At 40.8% G+C, this 15,162-nt stretch overlaps 1 protein-coding gene across 1 annotated transcript; it reads left to right on the top strand.

Annotated features, from left to right (window-relative positions):
* Positions 1–2,026: 2,026 nt before the first annotated feature.
* Positions 2,027–14,504, top strand: LOC113025928 (ras-GEF domain-containing family member 1B-B-like). The gene is made up of 14 exons (XM_026174188.2): positions 2,027–2,261; positions 7,596–8,135; positions 8,262–8,384; positions 8,788–8,925; positions 9,060–9,275; positions 9,453–9,527; positions 11,881–11,973; positions 12,129–12,231; positions 12,320–12,399; positions 12,559–12,654; positions 12,743–12,838; positions 13,030–13,153; positions 13,267–13,339; positions 13,450–14,504. Exons 2-14 carry the CDS (start codon positions 7,602–7,604, stop codon positions 13,481–13,483), a joined length of 1,785 nt encoding a protein of 594 aa, XP_026029973.1. The 5' UTR covers positions 2,027–2,261; positions 7,596–7,601; the 3' UTR covers positions 13,484–14,504.
* Positions 14,505–15,162: the final 658 nt, after the last annotated feature.

The raw sequence follows: 15,162 nt of genomic DNA, 5'->3' as shown, positions 1-15,162 counted from the left end.
GGCATGAATAACAATTTCCATTTCAGAGCGTGACGTGTTGGAAATCAACTTGCCAGTATTTCTTAAATGATAAAAGCAAGAGTGAACCAGAAATGTAATTTTAAACCTGAACATCCAGAGTGAAAGGTGAAAACAAAAGCTACTCCAAGGTTCCTGACAGAAGATTTGGCAAAAGTGGAACGAATCTGTCAGGTACACAAGTAAGGACTTCTGTTTTCTCTTCATGAAGTTGGAGAAAACTTCTTGAATGTAAATGTCTTTAAAAGGACTCAGAATGGGCTGAAGAGGGAGCAGATATAACATAAAAAACGAGGTCCCCGAAACAGAACCTTGTGGCACACCATAAGCAAAAAAAGTGGAAGAGGACTTGCACCTAAAAGCAGCCACAGAAAAGGATTGTTCAGACCGATATGAAGAGACCCACTCCAAGGTAAAAAGTATCAAAGGCAGAGATCAGGTCCAGCATCGCTAAAACAGAACATTTTTCTGCATCATTTCACATCAAGATGTCTAAGAAAAGGTGTTTCAGTGGAACGAGCAGTGGAATGTATTTGTATAGAGCAAATGAAAGCTGCTTTTTAGCTGTTTTTTAAAATCTTAGGGGGGAAAAAGACTCATTTTGAAATTGGTCTGCAACTGCTAAGACGTGAAGGGTAAAGCTTGTTTGTTTGTTTTTAAACTGGGTGGATAACCATATTCTTAAAATAAGCAGGGAGTTGACTAGACACCAGTGTTACGTATATTACAGCACACAGGGACCTATGAACAAGAATTCAGGTGAAATGTCGCAACAGTAGAAAGATGCTTTTATCAAGTCAAATAATTTGACCAGATCAGCTAAGTAAGAAAGTTTGCAACATTCCTTTGAAGAAAATGAGAAAAGCAGGTAGACCAGAAGCGACAATACCACTGATAGAGTCAAATAACACATTTGGGTTACCTCTGCTCTTTGAAACCAAGTTTGACAATTCTTTCATCTCTTAGTGAAGTGCTGACAGAAACTAAAATATCCTTTAAATGAACGACATGAACACTTTAAACAGAGAATAGTCTCATATATCCCAGGAGAAGGTTTAAAATAGGGGCTAATCAAATTTTAAAGAACATATTTCATCTCAAACAGAAAGACAGTGATCAGTAACAAAAGTTTTCGAGAGATCAACATTGTTATTAATTGTTAATAAGTCCCCCTCTCAGCCACATTGCCACACACTTTTGCAGTTTTCTTCTCTCTTTTGTTTTTTTTTGCAAAAGATTACATAATGCTGCTTGTTACAGATCATATGTACAAGTAGTCCATGTCAGCTTATTTGACAAATATTTATACATTATCCTATTGTACCCAGCTATTAAATAAACACAAATGTTGATTATGGTTCACAAAAATGAAATTAACAGAATATTGTTACAATGCCAGTGATTTTTTTTTCCTCCTTTGCTGTAGGGAGGAGCCAAGATTTTCCTCCATGCAGGAAAATCCCTGGTTTTGCTTCCAAGATGCCAGATGAAGAATCGAAAGTATCAAACTATAGAGAATTGGTAATACAGGAGCCAATGTCAGCAAACAATCTGACCACTCCACACAGATTTCCGTACAGTACTGAAATAAATGGCAACATTTGGCAGGTAGGAAAAAGTGAAACCAAGTGCTCTGAGTAACACATACTATCCAATTCATGAAATATATAAGCCCTACAGAAACACAAACAAAACACTATTCAGGGATTTTTTGTCTTATATTTTAAGTCACTAAGACCAGCATAAAGCCACACACACTAACACATTCCCGACGGAAACCGTATACCTTCCATATTTCAGCTCTCCAACAAAAACACTCGCTGCAAGGCTTCACTCGAAAAGACAGAACTTAGATGGAGAGGGAGTCAGCCAATCAGAACTTGGGAGATTTTTGATTTTTTGACCCCTTTTCTGTGATTGGGCCTAGTCGCCACCCGCCCCCTTGCGTTGATTGGTCAGTTTTCCCGGCTCTGTGGAAGTCATTTGAATACGTCTGGCTTTGTGGGTTATTGCGAGCTTTTGCTTGTTCAAATACTCAATGAAGCAAGAGCGGAGACAGACAGTGGAGAAGAGCACTGCATGGACTCACAGCAGCTAAAAGATTTCCCTGTTTGTTACACGTTTAGCGTCTCCTCGACGTGAGAAAGACTCGAAGTAGCGTGGAAAACCTTTTTCCTTTTAATTTTCTCAAAGGTTACTGGCAGAGACACAGTATTTGGACGCTGAGTAGCACCGTTTCAGAGGTGAGTTGTTTGGAGTGTTGCTTATGTGGATTTTTCGAGAAACGATATACTACTATTTATTCATTTTGTGATAATAAAACCATTTTTGCTATTGAAATATAAATAGATAACTTTCGCATAGGCATAATCGAGTTATAGAAATGCCTTTTCTTGCGCAAAAGTTGATTAAAGTTTCCTAGTTTTTTTATTATTATTTTAAAAACGTATTTACTTCATATAATATTTTAAAGTGATCTATATCTGATGAACTATTTTCTCTCTAAACGCCCAGTTTCACTCCCGACCTGTTGTTGTTGTTGTTGTTGTTGTTGTTGTGCCACCCATAGGAGTATATAATTAGGCTGGTTGTCAGACTCAAACGAGCATTACTCACCAGCACCTGCGATGGGACCATGCTTGCACAGCATGACTTTTTCACAGTCAGCTTTTACTTTTAGTGTGTTATGACTCAGTCTGAACCCCATCATGCTAACCAGGCATGCTGGGCTGGTTTATATGTGTGTGTGTGTAACAGATTGTGTGAGTGTGTCTGTAGGGAAAAGAAGAAAGAATGGCAGAAAAAAAATGTGTGTGCTGCTGGCCAAGGAAAAAGCCTCCACACACTTCTACACAAACCCACAGGCACTTAAAAGAATGTCAGTACTCTGTGAGCTTGTGAAGCTGCTTAAATAAATCTCACATTAAATAGCTAAACTAATTTAATTATTAACCGAGGCGGTCTGAAGGGTGCCAGCAACATTTGAGTCTTTGGAACTACCTCAAAGTCAACTTACTCCAAGTTAAAATTAAATGCTGACATCTGTGTGTTGTGCAGAGGTTGGAAGTCAACCCCTCCATCCCCAAACAAGCTTAGGTTTAATATAGCTTTGTAGTAGTGTTTATCCTTTCTGGCTGTAGGTTAATACTGTACTAGCCTACCAGATGATACGGGAGACAGGTGTGTGTATTTGTATGAAAGTGCATCCCTGAATCCATTGTGTTTGGAAATAAAAGAAGACAACAGGCTCATAAGTGGTTGAGCCCTGTTGTGCGTATCTCTCCTGTCGATCTGAGTCTGGTATTTTTGTCTGGCTCTGTTTGCCTATCTATCAGATTTTTAAACCAGGCACCGGGTCCCAGCCTCTGGTGTTTTGCTGTGGGCCTCCCCTGACCTGCACACTTCCTTGCGCCACATTTGTTTGGACACTAGGGCTGTTTCCTCCTACTTTGGTTTGGCAATTTGGTTGGTACTTTGATGACGTGTGACTTTGCTTTCCTGCACTCAGAATGCAATCCTGAAGCACTATAGGTTGGAGCTTCTGATGCTTGGACGGCCAAGCAGAACAAAACAACATCTGGACAAAGATATAAAGAATTTCATCAAGTAGGCTTTTTCTGTAATTGAAAAAACCCCCAAAGTCAATGTGTCAGACAATTTTTACCTAAAGGGATTTGAAAATCTATTTCATACCCAAAAAACAGATCTATCCTCCCTTTAAAATCACTGCATGTGTCTTGATTTTCACTACTGATGTATCCTAAGTCCTTGTCATGTCCCCATGAACACATTTAAAAAATTTTCCTGCGCAGAACACATGAAGGCATCTTGGTCCATTGGCATGCTGCATTTATGGGGCTGTTTGAAAATTAAAATCTGACATGGAGGAGCAGTAGAATGTTCTTCACACCGAATGTATTGCTGCAGGGGAGACCTGCAGCAATACATTTTGTATTTTATTTCAACTTATTTCAACATCTGTCCAGTCTTATAATCTTTAAAAGGTTCAGTTTGCTGACTTCTGAGGTGCTCAATCATAAAAAATTAAAAGAAGCATTAAATCATTAGAGAGCCATCTTATTTTTCTACGATATTATGTTATGAGGTGAAGTTACTAGTCCTCCCACGTAAATCGACAAATCATCAGTGACATCATTGTACAGCGTCTCTTTAAAAGGTTAACTCTTGTACACGCAAGCCACAAATAAGTGTCATGAGCACAGTCTGAACTTTGGCCTCATTATTGATAACGATAATCCCGGCTGTCAGGAGTTTCCTCCAGACTGTCATGCTTCTCTCACTCACCCACCTTGTCTGTTGTAGCTCATTAGTGTCAAAGTACATTGGGTACAAAGTAGAAGTAAGATAGCATTGCAGTACATTGACATCTTAACACTCTCACAAATAGTTTTATGGATCCTCTTATCAGGCGCAGGCTCTGCCTTCAGCTTACTCCGCTGCTCCTCTCATGAAACCATTTTTATGGGTATACACTTTATGGGTATATAAACTTTGCAGAAGACAAGGTGCTAATTTAGAAAACGTGGCTGTTGTTTTCTTGCTACTGACCAGCTGCTTAAAGTCTTCGAATTTTATTAGATGTTTTTTTTTTTTTTTTTTTTTTAAAAGCAGGAGTCAAACAAACCCCTGTCTCATCTAAGCTAAGGCAGTTGGTCCAGGCTGTTCTGAGGTCAGTATCTTGTAGCTTTTATTTTGTATGAATAAAGCGATCTCTACTAAGGTCAGTAAATGGGTTTCAATATGCTCTTTTATTGAAGTCATAAACAAAAAGTCTTGTCCTTGTTTAAGCCTGGCAGATTATTATTTGTGACTTCGCTATAATAAGAGGTCCCACCTTAGAGAAGAATGAGTAAAGTCTGCTTTTCTGGTTTGACTGATGTAAAAATGATCCCAGGCTCGGCTCACGCAGAGGCTGGGCGTCGTATAACCTGACAGCGGAGACCAGAGTGTGTGAAAGCTGCTGTGTGTGTCTGATCTGCTGGGATCTGCTCTGATCTCTTCCTGTGGGTCTTTGTGTGGTTGTTAATGCCATGACAGGATAGATAATGCTTCTATTGTTGAAGACCTCCTCCCCTGCCCCGTCCCCCTCCTCCTGTAGGGCACAGCATTGCTAGGTGTACTCTTTAAAACCACATTAAATGGTTTTAGAAAAAAGTATTCTGACAACGCCTTCAGATTCATTAAAAGCCAGACATGGGCAGCTTTCATGTACAGAAGACCTTTTTAAATCCGCCGAATTGGCTTGTCTTGTTGATGCAGCGCGAGCACGTTTTATTGGTGTAAATCCATTAGTGGATGAGATTTTCCTGCTGCACCATCAAAAGTTCAATTTGTTTTAACCATTTCATGACATTTTAGCCAATGGGCGCTGCAGTCTTGTTTCGATGCCAGCTGGTAAGAAAATGCACAGACGTGCAAGCCCTTAGGATTTTTAACGGTCTAGTACAAAAGTGGTTTTCTTGGTAAAAATGTTCTTACATCACTGTACATTTTTTGCTTTTTCCTGTATTATTATATTCACATCAGTCTGCTTCTTAAGCCTGCAATCTTCAAAGTTTACAAACAAGAGAATATAAACAATGCTTTTAATATGAAATTATACTCCCAATGCCATCATTAAGTCATTCACGGAGAGTCCAACCTATGATTTAGAAAGAGTGCAATTGCAGTGCAGCAGCGGGGAAACCGCAACTATTCAAAGGGTCAACTTTTCAGGAAGTCCGTGTGGAAAAACACAGGATTGTTTTCCAATTTCTTAGTTTTCCCCCTTTGCACAAGGTCACCTTCCAATGCAAACAGAAGGACAAAAGGCATCTACACTGGAGTAAATATTACTCAGAGGACTCTTATCTCAACTTCACCACCGCAGCCATGCTTTTCCAGATTGCGTTTGTAATTCGAGGAAGGTAAAGACACCGTAATCTCTAACTAAGTTAGAAGAAGAACAGCAGGCTGAGATCACAGAGTTCAAAAGATGGTTTGGCACTGGACTGGCTTACACTGGCAACATGCCAAACGCTGTGGTATATGTGTGCGTGTGTGTGTGTGTGTGTGTGTGTGTGTGTGTGTGTGTGTGTGTGTGTGTGTGTGTGTGTGTGCATCGTTCAAGCCATCATTTGTTTGTGTGTGTGTTTGGATTATACCGGCATGGGGCTAGGCGCCATTGTGGACAAGGGTGTGTGTGTGCGTAAGATGTTGGCTCAGGCAGACACTCCTCTGTCGGCACTGTGATGGACAAACAAAAGTCTGCTGGATTCCTGCAGGGTTTTGTTTCTGGCACAGTATATGTGCATTGCTCATATGTAACTGTGTGTGGCTCGCTTATGCTGACATGTGGTGCCAAGACAGACAACAGTAGCAGGATAAAAATGGCTCCAGAGTTAAAGCACGCCTCGGTGGTGATCTGGGATCAGCTTACCCAACTCAAATCCAATTATATTAACCATTAAGACAAAGGGCGGGGGGATCACTGCTGTTGTGTCATCTGGCAGGTTGTTGTTGTGAGTATAAGCTGATTTGTAGAAATTTTCACCAACAAATGACTTTCTCCAAGCTGTAAATTTCCAAAGGAGAAATGTTTGTGTTCAGAACCAGAAAGTATAGACAGAGGAGGGATAAAATTATGTGATTAAGTATAATTCTTTTCACAGACATCCCTAAGTCTTTCCTTTGCGTGATGGAGTTGCTTAAACGTATTTTCACAACACTCGGCTTCCCAGAGAGACGGGCAGGCTAACGCAGTAAGACGCTGCAAGAGACACTAGTCACGATTTTGTGACTTCAAGTTGACTATAAAAGGATTGGTCTGTTGACAACTGTTGGGAAACCTTTGGGAAATCATGGATTAGCTGATCAACGAAAGAAACTGCATCATAATTATTCTTTAAAACTGGCTTGTGCAATGGAGTTATAATTTTTGATGGTTGATTGGACTTAGACACTGCAGTAAGGGTAAGGAGAAAGAAAATGAAAACAAAGATCTGCTTTAATTCAATCACAGAAGCCTTTCTACTTCATTCAACACCTACATGTCTGGTATTATAACTTGTCAGGATTTGTTTGAATAATGCAAAGTGTCACTTTGAAAGCCTCTGTTTCTACAAACTAAATGCAATGTTTTATTTTTATTGGGCCTCTTCCTGTGCCGTCCACTGTTTCAGATACCCGGGGAAACCTACTGATTGTTGCTCTTTTCCTGTTTAGGCTGTGCAATCATCTCTTAATTTTCCTGGGATATTTCATACCCAGTTCCAGAAAGATTGGCTTTAGAATGAGGTTTCAGGAAGCAAATCTAAATTATCTTTTTAAAAAAAAGAAAAAAAAGAAACCCTCCCTGTTGCCTGTTTATCATATCTGGCTTATTGGGAATCTTTAAATTGGCTGGAAGATGTATCTTCATGTGAATTATGAAAAACATTTATTCAAGATTGCATGTTATCCATCATGTATTTCTCAGCTGACTGAGAAAATGTATTATCATGTCATGAAATTGCATATAAATAGTCTGTTAATCTTTATTTCTCAACCCTAACCTACTCCTTGTATGTTTTGTAAAGGTCATCATGCCTCCAACAACGCCATATGCTGGGAAGTTCAGCTCCTGCGTCCCTTACAGCAGCAATGCCAACCACCAACAACCTACGAGCCCGTACCGGAGCAGCACTGTCCCGAAACCTGCGAGGGAGAACATCTACAACGGCGCCTACTCGGTTGGAGAGAACCCCTACGACATACCTCAGCCTCACAGCGGGGCTTATCGGAGCGCCTCTGTCTCCTCTGTGAATGCGAAGGAGCATCATTACACCAGCTGCGCTCTGTCTGAAAACCCATACTCCTCGCCGCAGCCTTACAGCCCTCGCCAGCACAGCACTTCCTGTCCAGGCCGCGCACATCGCCACACGAGCGGCAGCAGCGGCAGCAGCAGCGACCAGTCCTGTCGTAACAACAACAACGTAGCTGCGGCGAAAGCGCGGTTTTACGGACACGGCGTCACCACCAGCTACGGGGAGATGTGTTACCATGACAATAGCTTGGTGTCTGCATCTCTTGAGGCTCTGATCCAGCACCTGGTTCCCACAGTGGACTACTACCCTGACGTACGTTACAGGAAACATGGTCTTTTTGTGAGAAACGGAGTGGTCTAGAATAGACGAGTCTGAGAAAAGAGGTCGGCTGTCCTGGCTGTGTTGACCTTTCTCTTCTTGTTCTTTCCTCCTCATCAGAGGTCGTATGTGTTCACTTTCCTGCTGAGTTCACGCCTCTTCCTCCCCCCCTACGAGCTCATGACGAGGGTTTGTCACCTGTGTGTGGAGCAGCAGCGGTCTGGAGATGCCCTGCTGGATAAGGTGGGCTGGCAACACACACACACACACACACAGGGCTATAATTTGCTTCTCTTCTCGTCACACTCACTCTCTGCTCCCACACAACCTTCCACCCACTATAAAATCCACAAGCTCGCTCACCCACATGCTTCTTTCTGAGAGAAAGTATTTATCTGTTTTTTTTTTTTGCCCAAGCAAATAAAATCCAGGCAAGGGAACACTCGGAAACAGAAACTGCAAAGATAAAATAAATAATGGCAGAATATGCTCTTAGAAAAACAGCGAGCTGTGGCTACTCTTGCGTGTTTTAAAAGATATGAGGGCCATGCCGTTTAGATTATTGACCAGAGAGAGATTTACTCATAAGATAAATCAAATCATGCCTGCCTGAGTGTCACTTAGTGCGCCATCTGATGGTTTTCAGATTCGTTTCCGTGAGGTGGCCCCTAAGCTGGTGCAGCTGCTGACCGAGTGGACTGAGACGTTTCCATACGACTTCAGGGACGAGAGGATGATGCGCTGCCTGAAAGACATGACGCTTCACGTGGCCCGAGGGGACGAGGTTAGCGTTCAGAGCTCCTGTAGTTAAAACTTCTCATGCAATGAATTTGCAGTAATTCAACATAAATATCTCAAGTTCATTCTCACCTCCCTGTCATAGTTTTCATTATTTGTGCTGTCTGTGTCACGCTGCAGTACTCTTGGCGAGCCATGCAGCAGATGACCCAGCGTCTTATCAAACGCCTCTCTGCCCTCGGCCAATACGAGGAGGCTGTGGCAGCGCTCAATGTGGTGGCAATGGAGCGTCCCGCTTCCTTGAAGAGCAAGCAAGCATCGGCTCAGCGGAGCGACGTACTGAGCGTGTGCGACGATCCCTTCGTCCTCGCCCAGCAGCTTACACACATTGAACTGGTAGGAAGTTGGCGTTAAAACTTGGGTGCCTGTGCTTATTATCGGATTCTGTAGAGAGAAATTTTTTTCACTCCTTCAAAGCACGTCTGTAGATTATATTAATGAGCTTTTATGATTGTCTGTCTTATGCTATTGTCATTGTCTTAATTGTTTTTATGTTCTGTTTTCTGCCCTCAGGACCGACTGAGTTTTATTGGTCCCGAGGAGTTCATCCAGACGTTTGCCATGAAGGATCCTCTGGAGAACCATAAGGTACAATTGAGTTTGAATGAAAAAACGCTTAGCTTAGCTCTACCTCCAGCGTTTTAGATCGAGTTTTGGACAAACAGCTCACAAAAATTCCCATCTTCTCACTCAGGAACTTGCAGGCTCAGGTTTACTTTTCATTTCATTATTTGCTTTTTTCCTTTTGAACTTCTACATGATAAAACTGGAGACATGAGGAGCTTGTGCAAAGTCATATAAATGAATCTCATTCCAGTCACAATTAGCAGATAGATCTAACAGCTACGGCTTGCTGCGTGCAGTTTTACTGTGTAAAGACGGCTTGAAAATACAGTAACATGACCTCTTTATAATTATCAGCATCAAAGGACTGCAGACGATTGCAGTTATTTTGAGTCAATTTTTATTGTTTTGATTTGAAGTATATTCTAGGCCTGCTTTGGGTGTAATTTGTGGTCTGCTTCAGTTGAAGTAAATATGCTTTGGAAACCACATCAGAGAATCTACTGGCAGATAGATAACAATTTGTGCAGTGTTATTTTTAACATAGCTCAGACACAGTATGAAAAAGTCCTTTTGCATATGTCTAAGTGAATCTGAGGGACCTGTAAGTGAGCTGAAGGGTCGTATTCAATCACTGCTGCTGGGAACAAGTGCTCACCCACTGTTTGTAGCCGTGCTCCAACCAGTGCTGTGCCAGTTATATAAGACCCACTTTGTATAAAAGAGCAGTTGAGTCAGCGAAAGGGGTCCTGAAGTGTAGAAGGGGAAGTTTGGAGTGGAGTGGGCTGTCGCTGTTGTGTAAGCATTTAATAGAGCCATGAATCTCTGAGATTACATCATCACGGACAAGTCAAATTTATTTATACAGAGCTTTTATAATGTTTGTTTACATAAAAGGGCCTCTGAGAAACAAGTTCTCCACAGAGTGTCCTTATAAAAAAACAAAAAAACAAAAGGCACCAAAGTAGATGTAAATGAGATGAAAATAACAAGCAGACACGTCACAGGCTTCAGTGCAGGTCCAGAGGTTGTGTGGGTGTGAAGGCTAACAGGATCCATTAGCAAAGGAAATTATAGAGGAGCAGCAGTCTGTCTCCTTCTATTTCTGATTTATAAAATAATTTATTGGCTAACCTTAAGAAGATTATGCCGATGATGCTGAATCTCAGGGAACAAATATTAATAGAAGACCAACAAGTAGCCAAAAGGTACATGGAAACATTAGCTTGACTGATATGAGGAAAAAGTAAAACAAAGCGGAAATTAAAACCTAATTAAAGACTTGAGCAGACCTACCTCCGAGCAGAAACCTCAATAACAAAAGGGTATTTTATTAGATAATTAAAATAGATAAGATCTATAGAAAACATATATTTGAAAGATTGTTAAGTTTGTCTGTAGTTGAAGTTGTTGGCTATCTGTGGATAAACATTGTCAGTAAAAGAAAAACAGATACACAGTAACCAATTACTTTAGAAGCATGGAAGAAGCTGGAAAGTGTTAGCTATGGCAGTATAACTAGCTTAGCGTATGAGTTGAATTATTAGCTAAAGATAATAGATAAACACTGGATATAGCTCGCTAAGATTATGCTAAAAGGTGGAGATTACTAGCTAAATGGAAACTTAAATAGCTAGGTAAAATCTAGTATAAGAGATTGTTGGTTAAAGCTGTGGATAACCTGTTGAAATTTTCAGTTACAGAAATTGATAAAATGCAAATGTTAATCATGCCTTAAATTTAAACAGAGGGCAAACATTAAAATAATAAGCCAAAAGCTTTGGTTAAATGCCGCGGACCGTTTGCTAGCTAAAAATGATAGATGATGAGCTGAAAGTAGTACAGATATAATTTAACCTCCTAGGACCTGGCATCCACATATGTGGACATCACATTTTGGGTTATTTAGACCAAAATACAAAATTTTGCTCTACAAGGGCCTGATATCCACTTACAAGGACAATATACTGCTAGTGTTCTATCGAAATTTTAAACGAATATCCTCATATGTGGCTCTGATTTTTCTTAGAAGGAAAAATCTGGTAATACTTTGTTTTTACATTCATCGGGTTCCTATCAGCCCAAATATCAAAGAGAAATTAAAAATGCATGCTGTGGAAGAGTTCGGGTCTTAGGAGGTTAATGTAAGTTCACATTTGAACGTGAGTGATGGAATTTATGAAGGTGTCAGAGCTTTAGGGGTCCATAAAATGAAAGAGATCTAAGTTCTAAGATCTCATTTAATTTCGAAATGGTCCTTTCTGTGACTCACAGTTTTAAATGTTTAACTTCTTTCAAAAATAATGAAATACAGACAAAAATGCACTCAGATCTAGACTTGTTCTTTGTTTTAATTATGCCATAATTTGTGTTTCAGGGTTTCTTTCGGAAACGTAAAACTAGCAACCTGGAAGCTTACGTCAGCTGGTTCAACAGACTGAGCTATCTTGTGGCCACTGAGATCTGTATGGTAAGTTGTTGTGATTCGTTTTGGACCAAGGAACGCCTTTGAATGCACAGCTGAACTACAAACCACTCTTAGATTCTTACTACACTCCAAAGGTGCATAATTTTGTACATATATTGAATTTGTACTGACCTGCTCTGTTTGTTCTCTCATTTAAGCCGATGAAGAAGAAACACAGAGCGCGGATCATAGAGTTCTTCATCGATGTTGCTCAGGAGTGTTTCAACATTGGAAACTTCAACTCTCTCATGGCCATCATCAGTGAGTATTTGACGGCACACATACAGCTCGTTGGCTCGATCTGACCCCGTAAGTGCTCTGCATTTACTCACCCTTTCTCTGTGTCCAGCTGGGATGAACATGAGTCCTGTCGCCAGACTGAAGAAAACCTGGAATAAAGTCAACACGGACAAGTTTGAAATTCTGGAGGTAAGGACAATTGGCATGCAGCAGTGAATCCTGTGTAGTGTAATGTAAACTTAAGATTTCAAGTTGCTCAGGATTTCAAACCCTCACCATGTGCAAACTTTAAGCATGCCTACACGGATTTGCGTTTGATGGCCGTCTCCTGTGTGTGCTCTCATTCAGCACCAGATGGACCCATCCAGTAACTTCAGTAACTACCGCACTGCGCTCCGCGGTGCTACCCAGAGGTCTGAGACCGCACACAGCAGCCAGGAGAAGGTGAGAGAGCACCTGGGATTTACTCTGAAAATAAAAAGCTCCAGGTGGTGAATGTGTACGTAAATGAGCTGGTGTGTTTCTCCTCCAGATTGTGATTCCTTTCTTCAGTCTCCTCATTAAAGACATCTACTTCCTGAATGAAGGCTGTGCCAGCAGGCTGCCCAATGGACACATCAACTTTGAGGTTAGGACACATTTCAGAAGATTATGTTGTTTAAAGGATTAAAAACGGTCAGATTTGTAGCAGTACAAGTTCAGGCTTTTACATGTGATGTTGTGACTCCCCCTTGTGGCTAAAAAGATCAATGCATTTTCCTTAATGATGCTTTTCTTTCATCTGCCCATTATAATCGATTGTACAATCTGTCTCCACAGAAACTCTGGGAGCTTGCAAAACAGGTGAGCGAGTTCCTGGTTTGGCGTCAGGTTGTTTGTCCGTTCGACAGAGAGCGGCGAATCCTTCAGTACCTTGTCACAACACCCATTTTCACCGAAGACGGTCAGTATTCAGTCTCCCCTGCGTTTTGGAGATGTCAATCATACAAATGTTTGCTATAGTTTGTCAGCTTTAGGAAACAAACAAAGCCATTATTGTTTATCTTATTGTTGCAGAGCTGCATCTGGCTTCATATGAGAGCGAAGGACCAGAGAACAACATGGAGAAAGACAGTCGCAGGTCACTTCGGTAGGTGTAGACATATGTGCACACACCCACATATCCCAAACATTGTACTAATGCAAAAAAGGGCAATTTTTGAGTGTAATAACACTGGTTACTTATCTTGTGTATTTTAGATCTTCGCTTCTCCATCGAGAGAATCGGACCTAAGGCCAGGGAAATCTCTGCTTTAAAGACTGAAATTGAATCAGGTGTCTTAAAGCTACAGGTTTCTCCGTTTTATAATATGGACACAGAAGATTCTTATGGTCACAGTTAAGATGTTGGACTTAAAACAAGCTGGGACCACATCCTGCCTATATTACTGTATTTGGGCTTTGAGATCACAAGGAGCACTCCACAGAACTCATTCCATAAAATTCATCCAGTGCCAAAGAAGCCCATTTTATGTTATTATTGTAACCTCTTTTCCAACAAGTCTTCATGGATTTAAATCATTTATGAAGCCAATGATTCTCAAGAAGAGCCTGGATCAGCTGTGCTGCTTCTGTAAAATCAGCCCCTTCCAAGGCGCTCAGAGAATATCAGACGACTGGCCAGAGGTCTGCAGACTGGGTTTATACCTCCAGCGGTTGCCACACTGGCCTCATATTGTGGATTGACTTACACGCTGAAGGGAAGGTTTCATCTCTAAACGAAGTCATCGTGGACCTAAATGAGTTTCAAAGCTACATTAACGCTCCTTGCCTGCAGATGTCCTTGCTGAGGACCACAGAGATTTGAAATCTCAAAGGAAAGGACTGACTTGCATCGATTTGCGTTATAAATAACGGGCTAACAGCTGCTTTTAAAAGTGGTGTTGCTGCTTGTCTTGTTGGATGCCTCAGTTTTAATGCTAACACCTCGAGCAGAACCTGCACCACATCCACTCCATTAGCTCCCACTTTGCACTGTCATTTGTTATCTTTGTGTAATGGAAGCTCATAATACGAGGCAGTACATCAGCAACATTATTCCAGCGTGCATTGACACGGTGCTTTTATCAACCACGTGCTATTCAGTGCTAAGCATTTTGTGATGTGCACACTTTGACTCTGGTGGTGATGCAAAACTGTGTAAGTGACAGCAACATAATAACCATGCAGACTACATCAAAATGCACTTCAGTGTGTTCTTGTGTAATATAGGCAACTTTCTATGCTATAGTATTAAGTCGTATTTTGTATCAAAAGGCTTTTTTTTTTATTTTTTAAATGTACTTTATTTGATGTTCTGCCAGGAGCTTGTTTTTTTTGGCTGGTTTTGTGTTAAGCTATCAAACACCAGTTTACATATTAAAAAAAACACTATTATGAGTGCAAACTGATGTGTGTGTGTGTGTGTGTGTGTGTGTGTGTGTGTGTGTGTGTGTGTGTGTGTGTGTGTGTGTGTGTGTGTGTGTGTGTGTGTGTGTGTGTGTGTGTGTGTGTGTGTACAGAAACAGGAATTTTTATTCTTCTCATCTCAGCTGTGTTGATGTGTGTGTGTGTGTGTGTGATATGCGATGTGGTTCTTTGAAATCCACTTGTGAGTGCTGTGTTTTGTCATTTTATTTGTCATATATGCTACTTTTTTGTGTATCTTTTGTGTCATCAGTCAGGGTACTTGTACTGAAGGTCTTTGTGTAAAGAGAATGATCTATTTTCTTTCAAATAAAAGAATCATGAAAACACTGCTCCTTTTCATGCATGGAGACTCCTTTAGTTTGGGTTTTTTAGTAAAATACAGATTACAAATAGTAGGGTTAATCAATTTGTGTTCTAGTAGCTTTAATTTTAGTGTTGTACGAACACCTTGCAGCATTTAAGGACAAAACATTTAAGAAAAACTTCTGCAGCCGAATACAAATT

The sequence above is a fragment of the Astatotilapia calliptera genome, chromosome 7 (genome assembly GCF_964374335.1).
Source record: "Astatotilapia calliptera chromosome 7, fAstCal68.1, whole genome shotgun sequence".
Classification (NCBI taxonomy): Eukaryota; Metazoa; Chordata; class Actinopteri; order Cichliformes; family Cichlidae; genus Astatotilapia; species Astatotilapia calliptera.
Note: the sequence above shows the minus strand (reverse complement) of the source record. Positions and strands in the feature narration are given on the sequence as shown.